Source organism: Pempheris klunzingeri, chromosome 9 (assembly GCF_042242105.1).
Source record: "Pempheris klunzingeri isolate RE-2024b chromosome 9, fPemKlu1.hap1, whole genome shotgun sequence".
Lineage (NCBI taxonomy): Eukaryota > Metazoa > Chordata > Actinopteri > Acropomatiformes > Pempheridae > Pempheris > Pempheris klunzingeri.
The window spans coordinates 14,124,126-14,142,404 of record NC_092020.1 but is presented as its reverse complement, the minus strand read 5'-3'; the positions used below and the strand labels follow the sequence as shown (position 1 = coordinate 14,142,404).

General features: G+C 43.2%; 2 protein-coding genes across 2 annotated transcripts; one reads left to right on the top strand and one right to left on the bottom strand.

Annotated features, from left to right (window-relative positions):
- Positions 1-11,955: 11,955 nt before the first annotated feature.
- LOC139207228 (beta-crystallin A1-like) lies at positions 11,956-14,057 on the bottom strand. The gene is made up of 8 exons (XM_070836883.1): positions 13,941-14,057; positions 13,806-13,909; positions 13,746-13,759; positions 13,332-13,414; positions 13,073-13,191; positions 12,657-12,798; positions 12,425-12,567; positions 11,956-12,103 (listed from the first exon to the last, which is right to left on the bottom strand). Exons 1-8 carry the CDS (start codon positions 14,055-14,057, stop codon positions 11,956-11,958), a joined length of 870 nt encoding a protein of 289 aa, XP_070692984.1.
- Positions 14,058-14,982: 925 nt separating this feature from the next.
- Positions 14,983-16,370, top strand: crybb1l1 (crystallin, beta B1, like 1). The gene is made up of 6 exons (XM_070836689.1): positions 14,983-15,059; positions 15,284-15,381; positions 15,485-15,603; positions 15,695-15,827; positions 15,937-16,079; positions 16,199-16,370. The coding sequence occupies exons 2-6, from the start codon at positions 15,289-15,291 to the stop codon at positions 16,368-16,370; spliced, it is 660 nt and encodes a 219-aa protein (XP_070692790.1). The 5' UTR covers positions 14,983-15,059; positions 15,284-15,288.
- The last annotated feature ends 1,909 nt before the right edge of the window (positions 16,371-18,279 follow it).

Sequence of the window (18,279 nt, the reverse complement as noted above, 5' to 3'; positions counted from 1 at the left end):
ACTAATAATGTGGACCCTGATGTCAATGTCCTTGAGGTTTCAAAAACATTAAACACTGTTTATTTTTTACATTTCAAAGTTTTCACATGCAAAGTATTTTAAAGGTAGAGAGACAAACCTATTTTTTACTGCAGGCCTGCCATTAATGATTATTGTCATGAAGTAATCAGCTTATTATTTTCTTGATTTAACAATTGTTCAGTGTCAAAAAATGTGGCTTCTGCCAAGTAATGAAGTCAAGAGATTTCACACGTGTAAATACATATTTCTTGACTGTTTTTATTTTCTTTCCTCTGAAGACTTCACTTTCAAAGTGACAAATGATGAGTCTTGTTTGTTTGTTTTTTAATCTGTCTTGAGTAAGAAAAAAACAGAATAAAATGGAAAACCAATAGACATTCAATAAAGAATTAGGAATTCATGTTGACACTGATGCCTTCAAGTATATTACTTTACAGAACCTTCACTACCAACTTTCACTCTTTAAAATACTTTATGAACACATTTAGGTTGTTGCTCAGAAAGGATATTTACAGTCATTTTAGAATAAAATTCTCCCTTTATGTTTTTTCCCAGTTGTTTCCTTGCCGAGAGGGATCATAAAACTGAATTACTCTGTTTGTCATCACTCATACTAGAATCGTGTTAAGAGGGAACTTCTTTCTATAGAGAGGAGTAACACTCACAGCGACAATAAAAACTGTGTTGTTTAAGACATGACATACTTAAGAACATGATCCTATCTTTTAAAATTTGATGCTCTGCCTTATACATGATAATGTTTCCTTTCAAAGCTTCTCCAACTCTTACAGTGTGTGTGTGTGTGTGTGTGGGGGGGGGGCTTATGACCTTAGTAGATAAATGGTTTTGTCCTCTAAAAGCTTATATCTGAGTATGTGCATGTCTGTGCTAGTCACTGAGTGTGTGTACTGTTTGTAACACACACACCCTTACTTAAACTTGAGACCACCGAACGCAGCAGATTCTCCCCCCTCCCTCCCTGTGTCCTGTCATTTGGTGTCATATCTATTTAAGGCTCCCCCTGCTGTTCTTTTTTCCTCTCTATCACTCTCTCCACCTCAAATAGAAGCAGCAACATTTCACTCCTGCACACGAGATCTAGGGGAAAACTGCTGGGAGGATCACACCAGAGGAATGTAACACATGTTCAGAGAGGAATGAGTGTTGAGAGGAGTTTAGCAGCGGATTCATCACACATTAAGGACGCCACCGGGTGTGTTGCCCTGCATGATGAGGTAGTGAAACCACTGGGAGATTAAGTGTGACTTTATGCCTCCTTCTTTATAATCCCTGGAACTGGTTTGTGAGCGAAAGTGCGTACAAACAGGTCAGCTTAAGTGCAAAGGGACTGCTCGGTCTTGCCTTGTAACTCATGGGTGAGCTCAGTGTCCCCAGTCCGTCCTCTTCAAACTCAGACGACGATTTCCCCGGTCGCACTCCGGTCCCAGATTCCTCCCGCCACACCTCCCATACTGGGAAGGAGAGCGGGTTCTGCGGTCTGGGCTATGGGGTCGGGGTAGCCTGGCACCACCTGAGGCCCTTCATCCCCTTCTTCCTCATCAGCTTCATGGTCGTGGCCCTCGTCTACCTGATGCAGGCCATCATCTACGGGGGGCCCTTCAAAGACCCACTCTTCTTTGTCAAATTCAACGAGCGCTGGCCCCGGCCCACTCCACACCTACAGGACTCTCCAGCACCTACCAAGGTTTTCAGTCCGGTCCCCTCCTCGTCCTTTGAGCAAGTCCTCATTGAACTGCACAGAGACAATGAGACAATATGAGCTGTTTGGTTACAGAAACTGGAGGAACTTTTGTTTTCACTGTGGAAATGAGCAACAAGGACTCCCCGGGGATTACACCAGTGCTATTAAAGGCCACAGACTGAAACTTTGACTATGTATATGAGTGAGTAATTGAATTTTTATTGTCCCCCTACCAGTCCTTTTTACCAGACCCCGGGACTAGTCATGGTTTTGGAAAATAACATGCACCTCCTCCAGCAATCTGCAACTAAACTTTACAAACTTCATTCAGTCAGTATGTCCCAGTCTGTTTTCCTAGTGAGACATGTGAGACTGGACCAGGGCGATTTAACAACCATTTCAGCTCAACAGAGCTGCAATTTATTTTTGTCTCTGTAGCGACACATTTACATCCCAAGAATAATATTTAAGTACCAAGTCTATGAAAAATGTGGCTGCCTGATATTTACAGTAAAGCACCAGTGATATCATATATTTGTCCTGCATTTCTGTCTGTGACAGTGGATGTTGACACTTGAGCAAACGCACACTTCCTGAAGCTAATCTAAGGTTTCAACTGTTTGAGTTACTCAAATCCAGTGTGGGAATTCCAGAGTTATCTTGTCTTTTTAGTCCATGGAGGAACAAAGACGGAGTTTGTCCCCCATCACTTCCTTTCAAATGGCTTTACAAAAGGATCTCTTTGCAGCCTGTGTGGACAGGAGGAACAACATGAGTTATGTATAAAAAGACTTCCTTCAGTCCTTTAACTTTCTATGAACACAACACAGAAAAGAGCAGATCACTCTTTGACAAGACTTTGTCTTGTTTTTTCCTCACCTCTCATGATGTAAAGATCCAAACAAGCATGTGAAGTGAACTGCAAAGATAGAATTATTTTTAATGTACTGTAACCTTGAAACTGTGAAATAAAACCTAGAAATTTGTCATCTCACACAAGTAGGCAGGCACAAACTATATTGTTAAACTCATTAAAATGCTGAGATTATTGTGGGTTAGTCTGGGTTATTGTCACATTTTCACATCTGTGTAAATGGATTTCATAAGATCATTATAGCTATCACTGTCATCATATATATTTACACTAATGTGTGATAATGTGCATAAGACAACATATAAGGAGATAAGAATAACACCTTGTTAATTTGTTTATTCATGTTACTCGGGGCCAGAGTATCTAAGGCCAGTCATTTAAATTGTTTACCCCAAATAGAATCCGAACTAGACTGTGGTAGAGTTGGGTATGAACATTTCACACAGGGTTATATTTTATTGTGTCTTAGTATGGAGTGTCCTCAGCCATAAAAATGTGCCATTAATAGTGTTTCACTATACTCCACCAGAGATAGAAATGGATATACACCATGTGAGAAAGTCCTAACAGATTAGCTGGAAAATGCATAAGTGGCTCTCACAGGGCAGCAACGCTGCAAACATATGATCTCAAAGTTTATGATGCATCTCTATAGATTAAATTACCCAACACTGAGTAAAATAGTTAAAATTAGCTCAGCCTTTAACAGCTACAGCAATCAGCAATGTTAATCCAAAAGCATCATATATAATATTAAACAATTTTGTTACTTCAAGTAAATTGCAGATAACACTGACTTACTGTTGCTTAAGTATTGTTTTGAATGCATTACTTGTGTTACTTTGATGACTGAATTGGTTTTAACAAGGTGCTGCCAATTAGGAGTGTAAATTAAATTAGACGTTTTTAAAATCACTGTTGGTCTCTTAGCTTAGTTGCATGTTGCATCTAGCCAAGGCCGTTTGTGTAAATATGGTCGAAACAGTTCAATGCCTTAAAGCGAAAAGGGAAGTAATACAGATTAACTATCTCGTTTTTTAGTGCTGTTTCTATAATCTTTGACAGGTTGCGGACACTGCTGCCTCCTGTCGGCCGAGCGATGCACTGCTGTTGCACCGCTCCCGCTGGTGACCACGCTGACCTGCGGATGACCTCAAACTGAAAAAAAAAAAAAACACACCGAAACTTTAAACAAAATGCTGTCGCTCAGCCTCACTTTAAAACATAAATATTTTTAAAAACGAAACAAGTATATCCTTGTGGTGGGAGCTGACTCGTGGTCGTGGAGAGCTCTGAGACCAAACGGTGAGTGAAGCTGGTGTCACCTGCCCGCGTTTGCGTGTTTCAAACTTCAAAAAGTGGTTCAAAGAGCTCAGGAGGTTTGTCAGAGACGATAATGTCACGTTCACGACATGCTAACTAACAGGTGGCCTGTTTATGACTAGTCTACACCTCCTTACTTAGTCTACACAGTTAGCTGGATGCTAGCTGGATGCTACCAGTCAGCGGAGATGCTAACCTGCAGGTCCGCTGTCAAACTAAACACAAGGTTTAAGAAAGAAGTTTAAATTATTATTATTGCTGCTTTTATCCAGAAAAAAACTATTTGCATAGGGTTAACTTCAGCGGCACATTAATTGTAGTAATTATGGTAACACTTTGTTGTAGTTGGCCTCTAATAATCATAGACTGTATGTGTTAATAATCAATAAAAACTCTGATATGATTTGGAGTTAGTTAGAAATAAGCTGACAAATAAGATGTTCATAAGTTGTCAGTGTTGAGTGTACAAAGTGTGATGCTATCACTTGATGCTGTCTCTTAAGACATAAGTCAATGACTATCAAAGCAGCTAGATTAACTAATCAAAGTAATTAATAGGGTTCAAGGTTCAGCTTTATTTATTGTTGTACACTACAGGATCACAAATGGAATAAACTATTGAATAAGCAACACAGTATAACAAAGTATATACAAATAAAACTAAAGGAGGAAATGATGAGGAGTATACATAAAAGAAGTACACATAAATACAAATAGTAATACATATTAAAGTAGTCAACCTTAGTTTATAATATGAGTGTAATACATCTCACTATAACAGCTCACTATGGGGCTGCTTGGAGTCTGATATTTGCTGTTGGTGGGGACGTTTTTCTAGAAATTCATCACCAACCGAAAGAAGAAAATGAATCTCCTGTGTGCAAAACACAGAAAAGAGACGGTGGATCCTGCATTGATTAGTCTGGATTTTTGTTAAAATCATGAGTGACTGAAATCTCAGAATAGCAGAAACAGAAATGTGCTGAGGGTAATGGGATTTTTTTTATATTCTATAAATGTGGGCCAATGTTGTTATTTATTAGTATATGTTGATCTATTTCTCACACAGTACCATTTACAAATTATGAAATGTGCTCTTATTTAAGCCCTTGGTTTGTTTTTCATGAGCCTGGTGAATGACTAATAAAAATGTTCATGTCGATGTTAATAAAAAAGGCTGCATGTACGATCACCACCAAAAATACCTGTGTTTAAATTGTTTCTGGCTAAAAAATATCTGTCTTATTACATTTTTAAAAATGTACATTAATGTATCTGTTGTTCACCCTCATGCTCCTCCTCTGAAGTGGATGGCGAGATGTGGTGCTACCAAAAGCCGGGGTTTGAGTCCCTCCTCCTCGCTGAGCTGCAGAGACAGCAACAAGGCAGCCAGTTCTGTGACACTCTACTCAAAACAGATGGTATTGATACAATCACAGAAACAGCTAAATAACACACACACTCCTTAGTTAATTAGTAGTCTGTGTGGGATCCATTGCACATAGACAACGTATACATTTTGCACATTTTCACATCATAACGTCTCGTATTTTAGTTTCATGTAGTCGTGGAAGCCATTACTGACATATCCTCTCCTCCAGGTGTATCAATCCCGGCACATGGCTGTATCCTGTCAGCCATCAGCCCCCACATCTCCTCTGCTCTGTCGTCCATGCCGCCGCCCCCTGAAGGACACAGCCGTCTCTTGGAGTTTCGGGCTCTCGGCGACTGCACCCTGCTCCACATGGTCAGACTGCTGTACTCTGGAGAGATGGCAGGGGAGGGGCAGAAGGAGAAGCAAGAGGCTATTTCTGCTGCAGCCAAGTTGGGCATCCACGGGCTGGTGGAGATCACAAAAACAGGCCATAAAGGCAGAAATGAGGAAGAAGAAGGCCGGCATACAGAGGTAGGAGTGCAGACGGAGGCACTGATGCCAGGGGAGAACGAGAGGAGACCGAGTGGGTGGAGGAGAGACGTGAGGGATGGGAGCATCCTTCTGTGGAAAGAGACACTGCCAAATGGTGAAAACGACGTATGGACTCAGACAGAGGAGTTGCAAGTAAACACAGCTGCCCTTTCTCACCAAGCAGTCTCCTATGAGACTATTGACATGGCTTCTGTCCAGAGTTCAGGACAGACAGATCCACATTCTCTTCCTCCTCAAATTCCCTACGTCCCCATATCCCTCATCTACCCACCAGATGAAAACCAAACTCATGCCTCTGCTCCTGTGCAAGAATCCACAGCAGCTGGACACACATCTGTTGCCATTTCCCTCCTCCCTTTTTCCAGCCAAGTGACTTTGTGTGCTGCTGACCCTCAGAGCTGGTGGTCTGGCCCTCAGGCAGCAGCCAGAGAAGTCGCAGTGGCTAAAGAATGGGAGAACGAGGGGGTCGAGCAGTTTCAAGGCAACATCCCAGGATACATCGACTACTTCCTGAACCCTGACAGGGAGGAGGGCTCCTGCAGGGGGCGAGCTAGGAGGAAGCGGACAGCAGGTGCCAGCAGAGCCGGGATGGGTGGGAGGAGAGCTCGGAGACCGCGAGCAAGAGCAGGAGGGAGGGGGAGAGGAGGGTTAATGAAGACGGTGGAAGTGCAGGACGTGGGGGTGAGCAGGCTGCAGAAGCTGTTCCTGCTGAGGTTTGGGATGAGGGTGTCCAGGACGGGTCAGGGTGGAGGAGCTGCGGGCAGGACGTTGTACCTGAAGACTAGAAACCTTCTGCAGCCGGCCAGGAGGTGTCAGAGGAGAAGAGGGCGTGGAAAAGTGTGGGATTTTAGCCTGAGTGAAGATGTGAAGGAGGGAGCGGTAGCTTACACGCAGAGTGGAAGGAGGAACACAACACAGCAGATGAATCAGGTGAGAGTGCTGATGTGCCTATCCTGTTTGTGGCTTAATCAAAGCACGTTGCTTTTTTATCAGTTAGAATTCAAAGCAAATTTTGGCTAGCAGCAATTCTAATTAAATATATCTACATTTCATTTGGAAAAATGAAAAAATGAATTTCCACAATAATAATAGTAATAATAGTAATTTATAGTCATAATAATAATTAAATAATAAAAAAGAATAATAGTAATTTGGGCTGCGTACCAAAATGGTTTATTGATGTGTCGGACAATGTTGGAAATGCAATTGTTGATAACAGAAATGTGAAATTACATTTTCAGTTGCCAGAATTCTTTTTCTGCATGTGGAAATTCAATAGATGTCTGTGATTGTTATTATTACTAGTAAAAAAGGAATTACTCATATCTATAATTAAAGATGTAAATCAGTCAAAAATGTTATTTCTATATGTTAAAATGTATTTGTAGCATGTCAAAATTGTTTTACGGATAAATTAACATTTTAACTACACATAGCTAACTTTACATGTCTTGTTTTGTCCAGTCAACTGTCCAAAACCCAGAAATATTCAATTTACTATCATAGAGGACAAAGAATAGCTAGAAAATAGCTTTGTGACATTGGAGAAGCAGGAACTTAAAACCAGTTATTACATATTTTTTGTTTCTTGTACATCTCCTGTTAGTATTGTTTTTTAATGAATACACTTTTCCCCCAGTTACAGGATGGTCTTCCATTTAGCAGGGCTCAGGCATTGAAGGCCACACCAACTACGTCGGGCTCCGTTTCTTCTCTTCCCATGCGCTTTTATACCTTATCTGCCTCCAACCCCTCCCTGCAGCCTCCTCCATCACAAGACCTGCTGTCACCTGGAGCCTCCTACGTGTCTCCAGCATCGCCCCTCCTCCACACCACCTCCCTCCCTCCTCCTGCACCCCCACCTGATGAGGAACAGCCTGAACATATTGATCGTCTATTGGAGGAAGTGATGATGGGCCTCCATATTTTACCAAATAACAACAACGGTGCTCCACATTCTCGGCCTCATCTTCCAACCAGCAGCAGCAGTTGTACCTATGTCTCCTCTGGCAACGTTTTGGCCCAAAACGAACAACAAGGGTGTACCACTGACTTCCTGGAAGCCGGTCCAGGTTTCTGTGGGTCCGTGCAGGTTCTTGCTGTATCAAGAGGAGTTGGTGGTTCCAGCTCTGCAAACAGTGAGGTCCCTGTCCTGCAGCAGCAGGGACAGGGGGAGCTGAATGAGATGCTGGACAACTTCCTCCAGTCCTTTGAGCAGCACGTTGACAGCTGCACTGGCAGGGAACAGGTGGAGATGAGCGGTCACAGCTGCACTCAGACCACAACCTCTCATCAACAGAATACACGCATGCCACGTCCAATCCGATGCTGTCAAATAACTGAACTGCAACAGAATGATGAAGCTGAAACATCCCTGAGAGTTTCGCAGCCATGCAAGGGTTCTGCTCGTGAAGCTGTTCCCCCCAAACATACTAAGGGAACAGCGGCGAAAGTCAGAGCACCAGCCAAACGAACAAAAAGGAGAAGAAAAAATGAATATCTGCTCTCATTGGAGAGAAAAACGGTGCGGGAGAGGAAGCCTGTGTCATCAAATGACGCAAAGTCCAAAATCGCCCATGACCAAGGCGAGAAGCAGCTACAGCAGATGCCTGTGGTGAAACTGGAGAGGAGAGGCTTGCTGGCGGGCAGCGTTACACTGCAGGGACACAGCTGTCAGAGTCTGGAAGTCAAGGTGTGAAACTTTTCTAGCTACTCTCCACTAATGCTTCTGATGATGTTGGCTGTCACCATCAGCTGAGCAAAACAACAGTTTTTTAAGATAAGTCTGATAACTGATATTAATGCGAGAGTGAAATTGGTTTGTGACAGCCACAGAATGTGTAAGAACATGTTTGTATGTTTTTTTTCAGAGTTCTGCAGAAACAAAGACAAGTTTGTCGTCAGGGAAGAGTCCACTCTGCAGCTTGCTTGACAAGAATCAGCCTGTGTCGTGGAGCACAAAGACGTACCCAATCAGGAGTAGGTTTAGGGAAGCACTCATTATGGTGAGCACCAACCTTTTTTGCAGACACAAAATGTAGGTGAATGTGTGACATCAATCCAAAGAGGATGTAATGTAGCATGCCTCAGTGCTTTCCTACCTACCTACCTTTTTAGGTACTTGAAAACCTAAAACAAACTCTAAAACTAAAACTCCTCAGAATAAAAAAACAAAACAATTCATGCTCTCCTAAAAGTAACCCAAACTAAACTGAAATCAAAAACCAAATTGAAAGACTAAATGAAAAGAAGTAATGTCTTAGTCTTGGTTCTTTAATTGTCTGTATAATTTAATAATGTTCATTTGTTTTACAGGACAGTATGCCCTTTCTGGAGGTACCACTTCCAAACAAACAGCCGCGCTCAGCTGGACAACCAGGTTGCAGGCGAGGCAGGCCCAGGAAAACCGCACAACTTCTCAGTTTATCTAATGGGGAAAGTTCAACACCACCCGCTCAGCTGCAGCCTGCGGAGCCCTGTGGCACGAAGGAACAACTAGAGAGGAATCAAGACAGACATGAAGAGGAAGTGACTGTCCGGTCACAGGAAGAGGCAAAGGGACCGACAAGGAGGGGAGAGAAGAGGGGAGCTGAGTCCAACAAGGAGACGAGCGATGATGCTGCTCCGGCCAAGAGGGTTTGCTTAGAGCAAATGGCTGAGCCGACCTCTGCAACATGCACACCAAGCTGTGCATCTGCAGACTTTGTCTCTGATACAGCAACCGATGAGACAGAGGACATAATCGACGTGGACACTGTTTCACTGACCAGTGTAGGAGATTGTTTACAAAGAGAAGAAAAACCACAGTGTAGTGAAATCAAACTCGATGAAACTGAGGAAAGAGAGATGGAGAGCAGCGGTGATGAGATAATCGACGTGGAGGGAGATGTGGAGGGTGGCTGCCAGAGCGGAGCAGCACCAACTCTGTCACATTTTGTGGCAGTGAAGCCTCCGGTTGCATCTCCTACACATTCAGAAGGAGCAGCCAACCTGGGGTCGACAAAAAGCTGTGACGAGTACAAAGATGAGGACGTTGATGTGATCGGAGGCTCCAGTCCTGTCCCTGATCCGGTGATTATCAGCTGGACGGAGTCCTCAGAGAGCGAGAAAGAGGAAGGGGACGAGGATGTTGACGTTGTTGGAGAAAAGACAGACTACTCTTCATCATCGGTCTTCGCTACCATGAATAAAGGTGAGTTCGTCAACAGAATATATCATCATGTCATCTTACATTAGCGCCTGTCTTGACAGAGTTGTACCCTTCTTTTCTGCTCATCTTCTTCAGTTTGTTTTTTTTCTTCACATTTCCCAAAGGACGTCCCTGAATTTGTTTCATTTAGCTGTGAGTTACAGGGCAGGTAGAGATGTGTGCTTCCTTCGTGAAGATACGTTTTTATTGTGTTCACCTCTATGTGCTGACACACTGACAGTCACGTGAGGGATTTCTGTTAGCTGTGAGCAGCTTGTTTGCTCTTTGTTTGGACTGAAAGACAAAATATAATGCAGAAAGACATTTGAGTGAGTTTAATCAGCAACAAAGCAACCAGGCTGTGTTTGTGTGCAGCTATTCAGTTTTAGCTCTTGAGTCAAGTATTAAGACTAAACAACCATCAAACCATGACGGGTTATCGTCCTTTTTTTGTACTTTGTAGATATTTAGCCATTGATTTTATAAACAGTTACAAGGTTGTTACTGCTAAGTTCAGTAATCTGAGGTTGTTACACAGATATGTTCAGCAAAGTTTATTTTAACTGTCAAGTGTTGAAAACAACACTAACCGACCAGTTGGAGATTCACTGAAAAAACAATCAGATTTCTGTACTGTCAAATTAATCAAGAGTGTTTTATTAGTTGTAAATACGGTTGGTAATGTCAGTCTCTGTTCTGCCACGATAGTTTGTAAACATAAAACAAGGAAAACTCTCGCCTTCCTTGTTTTACCGTCATGTTTGGTGATGTTCCCCGTGGCACTTTTTAGTCTCGGCTCTGACTCTGATTTCTACAATTAAAAACTACCTTTCTACTTCCTGTGTGGCTTCAGCTCAGTTCTGTGACTCCACATGCACGTTGCTGAAAATGAGGCTCATCATCAGGAGGTATTTAAAGGTCAACATCTCCATTAATATTGGAAATACACAATCAGTGTCACAGCTTAAACACACACGGTTTTCTCATTTTTGTACATCACTGACAAGGAAATTGCACTTTCTTTATGCTGCATATATACTTCATTTGCTTGTTTTTTATTTATTTGCAGCATTTTTCCCAAATGCTGCTTATGTTTCTCCAGAGTGGTGAAAATATTTTCTTATATTTCTGATTTTCTTTCTTATATATTTAATTATTGATTTGTCTGCATGTGTTGTTCTCAAGCTGCACTGCATTTTTCCCAATTGTGGAAATTTTCACAATTAAAATCCATTGCGACTGACAAAAACTATAATAAACAAACAAAAGAGAAGAGAAAATGTACAAACTTTACAGACACTTGTGTTTCATAGTGCAAAGAGAGGGGGAGGGAAGGAAGTGGATCTATTAGAATGACACACAGTTTTATAATAAAACAAGAACACATGAGGTGAAAATGAGTTTATTAGTTAACAACCCGTGGATCAACCTCCTACACAACAACACCTGAACACATCTGAGCTGCACCACAGCTTCAGTCTGCTGCGCTGAGGAGGGCGAGTGCAGCTGGGGGAGGTCAGCGCCCCACGTTGGAGCTCCATCTCCCTTCTTGGTTTGGTTCCAGCTCCTGTCTTCGCCCAGCACAGGTAAGAGTACAGCGCAGGTGTGTATTTATGTGTGTGAGTGTGTAGGGACCTCTAAACCAAGTAAAAAGACACTGTGTGAGTGTCAGTTATGTCAGCGTGTGTGTATGTGTGTGTGGAGCGTGAGTTTCCCTGTGCTTTAACAGTGCGATACTGTCTCTTATCACACTCTGGCAGCGGCTGTAAATCAGTAGTGGTGTTGAGTTAGGTCGGGGCGGCTGTTGCGGCTCACGTCAAGAGGAAGGAAAGGATTGAAGAGAGAAAGAAGGAAAGAGAGGAAGGGGTGATGGGTAAAGGGAAGGGGGGTTGCTGTCTCAGTCTCAGTCTGTCTTCCTCTCAGTGCTGGATGCGCCTGATGGACTGGATCTGGGGGGTCTGACAGTGGGAGCCCCAGTTCCTCCAGTGCTGGTAGTCTCCACTGTGTCTCTCACACTCCATGATGTACTGCTGGCCCCTGTAGCCAGGATACTGGTAGCACACAAAGCTGTGGGATGGACAGAGAACGCAGACAGGCTTAGAGGGACTATTTTAGGAGCTTGCTGTAACAACTGTGACCGCGTGGGGATTTAGCTGGTATGTCTATAACATACAATACATGCTAATGAGGGGTTATAGTGATAAACAGGTTTATTTGTCACTAAGCCGGATAAGACATAGAAATATCCTCCCTCATTTATCACAGCCCAACGTGTAGCTCAAAACAGACATAATTAGCAGGATTGAAATGAATGGTCAATTATTTGTAGGGGCGATAAAAATGCATCCTATTAGTGCTGTTCACACCAACAGAATTGCAGTAACTTACGCGCCGCACTGCACGTGCATGGAGCCAACCTCAGGCATCATCCAGCCCATGGCCTGCAGGGAGGGGTAGTCGTCACAGAGCTCCACACTGCGGCCCATGAAGTTCTCCCTCTCGAAGATGATCATGCGGCTGCTCTGGTGGGACTGCGGGGGAGAAGGAAAGACTTTTTGGATCCGTGCGGCGATAGAAACCCGAGTGAAACCTGAGCACTGAGAGACAGGGTGCAACTCACGGCGCAGTAGATGGGGCGCAGAGACATGAGGCGCTCCACGTGGTAAGAGAGGGAGCCGCTGTAGGCGTCCCAGTGGGGGTACTCTCCTCTCTCCAGGATGAACTGCTGGCCCTGGAAGTCATGGTGCTCAAAACCCACCCAGCTGTTGAGAGAGAGAGAGAGAGAGGTGTTAACATCCCTTCACTGTCTGTCCACCTTTGTTTTTGTAATCCAATCTTGTTTGATAAAATCCTGACCATTTCACAGTGTGGACCATATTCAGTATTTATGTTTTTCATACTTACTATAAAAATTAAATACTATCAGTATCATATTTTGAAGACAAAATACTTTTTGTGTTTCGTTAAGAAGGCGTGGGCCTCCATCAGTCTCATATTTGTCTTGTTTCTACCAGAGAGAAAGTCTGACAGACTTACGCTCCGCTCTCCACCCTGATGGAGCGGATGTTGTCCAGTCCACACTCCTGAATGTTGCAGCACTCGGAGGTGAACTCCAGGCACTTGCCCTGGAAGTGCTCCTGCTCGAACACAGTCACCTGGGGAGGCAGAGCAAGGGAGGGGCAAAGGTTACGCATACTTTATCCTCCTTTACAGTATCAAGCAGAGATGCACAGATCTTAAAAATCCAGCCTGTGCAGGTTTGATTGACATAATTTGTGCATGAATGAGTGTTTACCTTGAAGAAAGGAGCCATGCCCATTCCTGAGTTGACCAGTGGCTGCATCATTGGGGACCTTGTAGTTCTGTACATCTTTACTCCTGAGGTGGGAAGTGAGGACAGAGAGGAGGAAGTGAAGTAAAAGGAAAAAAGGAGTGGGGTGAGCAGTGTGTCAGAGACTCAATGTTTCAACAATGTATTTCTTTTTTTTTCCTTCATTCAAAACATGATTTAGATCAAAGCTACACAGCTACAACTCATCAAACTAAAATCTGAACTGCAACATCTATAGGAGAAGGTCTGGCCAAACACAGCTACTTTACTTGTTAAAAAGGTGAAATATGAAATACAGTGATAGCAGCTAACTGTCGTTCAGGTGTTTCAGTGAGTGCTTTTGGTTTTCAGTTTCTGTGTGAAGCAGCTTGAGTGCACCTGCCTGTCTGACCCTGAGCCGTGTTGAAAGCAGAGATGCAGCCTTACCTAGATTGGCACTTTATTGGAAGAGCTTGGGAGTGGTACGCGCCTACCGCCTGCCTCGCGTAGAGCTTTGAGAGAACCTGGCGCTTCAGTTTTATACCGACGGTCGGGGAGCGCGCCTGCTATTGCGCGTCCACGGCCTGGAGTGGCACCGCGCGCACCGTCCATTTGGCACAGCGGCAGCAGCGAGGCGCGCTCCCGGTCCCGCTGCGTGGCCGCTGGATGCTGTTGTCCCGCTCCAGCAGCGGCCAGCTCAGCAGATCTCATAGTGCCACTGGTGCCGTGAAACAAAGGCTCTCCGGTATGTTCGGGCCGCGGTCAGCAATCCAGCGCGTGCCCAGGCACAAAGGGCCGGGATCGGGGTGGAGAATGTGGGGATTAGCGGCGGAGCAGAGAGGCACCGCGGGGGGACGCATGCATGGAAACTTTACAGAGCAATAAGTTTCAATTTTAGTAATGTTCACTCAAAGACATCTCACCTTAAAAGTTTTAAGCACCTGTGGTTTTGCAAAATCAGTGGTTTCCAGTGATTTCACGGGAAAACCCACGAGAGCTTTGTGCACTGAATGCAACATGAAAGTTTCCCTGCTGAAAGAGTTATCTGATTATAAATCACATAAACATAAACATAAACAAACTCCAAAATCAGATATAAAGATCCTATCAAATGTGGGTCTGTGGTCTGTGCCTTCATGTAGGGTCTCCCAGATGAGATGTCTGGGAACCTCAGACCTGAAGTATGGAAGCATTTTATTCAGATTTATATATCAGACATGAATGATACCCACTGGCATTATCTTGAAAGATGTAGCCTGGAACACTTCTATTAAATTACATCAACTTAATCCACCACATGTGAAAGCCAGAGGTTTGAAGCCACACAGTCCTGTAGCCACAAATCATTCATCTGACTCAGTGCAACCAAGCCTGGTTTATGCTTTGAATACATGAGTTGGTAAGGTGGCAGAATAGAAAAGTATATGAAATATAGGACAAAATTATTATGATTTATGGTACATTATTTACTTCTAAAAGTTCATGTCAGTTCTATAAGTAAGTGGTCGTCCGCCTGTTCTCCAGCTCCGTCCATCCCCTCTGTCCGTCCCTCTCTGATGATGTGGGGGTTCTTTTGTCTCGCCTCTCTGACCTCAGCAGGTTTGTTTCTCTGCCCATAATCCCTCTCCTGTGGGCGCCAGCGTATAAAAAGGAGAGGCGCACTCCGAGCCACACACACTCTGAGTGAGGCGCAGGCATCGTACACACAGACAGGTAAGGCAAACACACACCTGCATGTGTGATACAGAGATACAAAGCAAGAGGAAGAAACATAGATTACACTGAAATATATAGATTATTTTCTATAAATTTTCATATTATTGCATTTATAACCTCCACCTCTAATGCACCCTTGAATTTCATCCAGTCAAAATAGGTTGGATTTGTTACATAAACATATATTCTCAGTGTTTTTTTTTCCTTCTTTTTCCACTCAGTAATCATGTCCAGTGGAGATAAGTCCAAGACTTCTTCCCAGACTGACGGCAAGGCCGCTCAGGGCAAGAAGTCTGAGATGGGAATGATGTCCTACAAGGTGGGTGGAACTCACACAGGCCACACTGAGATATGTTTGGTTTATCACATCCCAGACCTTTGGGACCTTACCGTTGTTGTACTCACTCATCTGTCCTCTCCAGATGTACGTGTTCGACCAGGAGAACTTCCAGGGTCGCATGATCGAGATCAGCAACGAGTGCATGAATGTGTGTGAGATGGGCATGGACCGCGTGCGCTCCCTGCGCGTTGAGTGTGGACCGTAAGTCCCCCTAAAAAAAGATACAACGCACATTTTTACATTTAAACCACTCATCTCTGCTTGATGCTTCATGATGTTGTGTCATCTGCAGCTTCGTGGGCTTTGAGCAGATGAACTTCTGCGGTGAGATGTACATCCTGGAGAAGGGAGAGTATCCTCGCTGGGACTCCTGGAGCAACTGCCAGAAGAATGACTACCTGCTGTCCTTCAGGCCTGTCAGAATGGTAAAAACACATCTTTCAATTTCAAATTCCATACACTCAAGTTGACCTTTTTCTTTTGCTTTAGACTCTTATCTAAACTACTGTTTCTCTCTGTTTTCCTCTCCTCCAGGACCCTGAGAAGCACAAGATCTGCCTGTACGAGGTTGGAGAGTTCAAGGGCCGCAAGATGGAGATCATGGACGACGATGTTCCCAGCATGTTCTCCTATGGCTTCACCGACAGAGTGGGCAGTATCATGGTCAGCTGCGGAACGTGAGTGCTCAAACATCAACTCGAATGTCAGCGATAGAGCTCAAAAACAGGGACTCAAATCCCCCAAAAACTTACGGAAACTCGATCCTTCTTTGACATGTTTCGTCTTTCCTCCACAGCTGGGTGGGATACCAGTTCCCTGGATACCGTGGCAGCCAGTACCTGCTGGAGAAGGGCGATTACAGGCACTTCAACGAGTATGGCGCCCGCCATCCTCAGTTCCAGTCCGTGAGGCGTATCCGTGACATGCAGTGGCACCAACAGGGCTGCTACACCATGGCCAGCAAGTGAGGCTCAGTGAAGGAGAGAAAGAGAAAGAGCGGAAGTGAGGGAGAGGGGCGGAGGAAGAGGGAAAGGGGGAGAGATGTCTGAGGCCTTACCTCAGTACCTTAAACGGTAAATGATCTAATGGAGTGAGGGGAAGGGTGAGGATTTAGATCTGCCCCTGATCGGAGACAACACCTCAGTGGAAGGACCACCCTCCATTCCTCTCTGTCTCTACTTTTCTCTTTCTCCCCTATGGGCTGAGTTTTGCTTTCCCCCCTTTTCTCCCCTTTTTTTTTTTTTTTTTAGTCCCTCACTTCATTCCCCTCCACAGTCCTCTGAAACACCAAAGAGGGAACAACACCTCTGGCTGTTTTACACACTCGATTCTCAGCTCAGGGTATGATGCACCATGGGAAACTGAGTCCCTTGAGCCCCCTGCCCCCCGTCTTCTTGCCCCTGTGCTTTGCACACCCTCTCTGCTGTACAGAATCCTGGCCAAGTTTTCAATAAAAAGGAAAATATTGATTTCAAAGATGTTGTTGTTCTCACTTATTAATTATCATCTGGATGAAAATGTGACATTTATGAATTTTCACTGCATTCAGAAGCTTCATCGTTGACTTCCAAGTTTTCAAGAATTATTGTGAATCGGTGTGTTATTTGTCTGATACATATTTGATTTCATAGTTTTAATGTGAAAATGTGGTTGTTATAAGTAACATTCATATTGTGATCATGCTGAATGGGGTCTGGAAAGCTTCGCATAGTCAGCAACAACTCACAGAATGGTTTGTTAAAAAAAAGAAAAATGTAGTATAGAGAAAAAGAGAGAACGTACATATTGTCATATTAATGTGGAGCCTGCCGGATTGTTTAACAGGATTTGCAAAATAACACACCTACATTTTTGTTAATATTCAGCCTCATTTCCATTTTGAATTAAAAATGAGACACTCCATAAAAAAATTAGCATTTAAAGTGAAACAAGGTCAACCTCATCTTTAAAGAGATGCAGTAATTAATTGATTAAATTGAAATAAAAATGATTTGTACTGGGAATAAGTATGACTTTTTCATGCTATTCATGTATTGACTTTATTCTAAGATCTTAGAAATATATAAAACATGTAAAACACATGCAGATATATTAAACAGAAATTGTATAGAATAATATATATATATATATATATATATATATATATATATATATTGAAATGCAATTTCAAATATAATTATTCTGCTGAATACATTTAATTTAATTTAATTTACAGTAAACTGTAACTTCTTTAAAACTGGCACCTTTTCTGTGGCTGAATCTGTGTTTTATTCAGGCTTGTTTTATCATAGCAAGGAAGAAGAAAAGTCTGCTTACATTACATACATTTAGTATAGAAGCCTGTTAAAAGGAAGTAGTAGGACATTTTTTCTTTAGAGAAATTTAATTTTAAAGTTATATCTTGTGGTTATGGCTGACACTGGGGCAAAGAGAAAAAGAAGAGAATTGAAAAAAAAGCTAAAAGGGACAGAGATAGAGCACCAGACACCAGTGCACATTGATGTCACTCAACAAATGGAGAGAACTGAAAGGTTTCAAATCTGAATTGTCTCTCTTCCTCCTCGACAGGTATGTAATATGTCCATTTTATTCATGAAGCTACAGGCCTTAAAATTACATCAAATGCATATGTAATACATAAAGGTGTGTCCTATTTGTCTGGGTTAATGATACATTTTGGTTTGGAGTCACTTGGCCACATTACATGGAAGTGATTGAAAAAAAAAAAATGAAAATGCTGATTAAAAAATAGAGGAAGTACTAAAATCTGGTGCTTCGATGTTGCTCGGAGATGAGAGTGAACTGTGTCCCAGTTTAGGGGACAAATCCTCAGACGAGCGTGTGTCCCTCTCTCATGGATTTGGTATCACATTTATT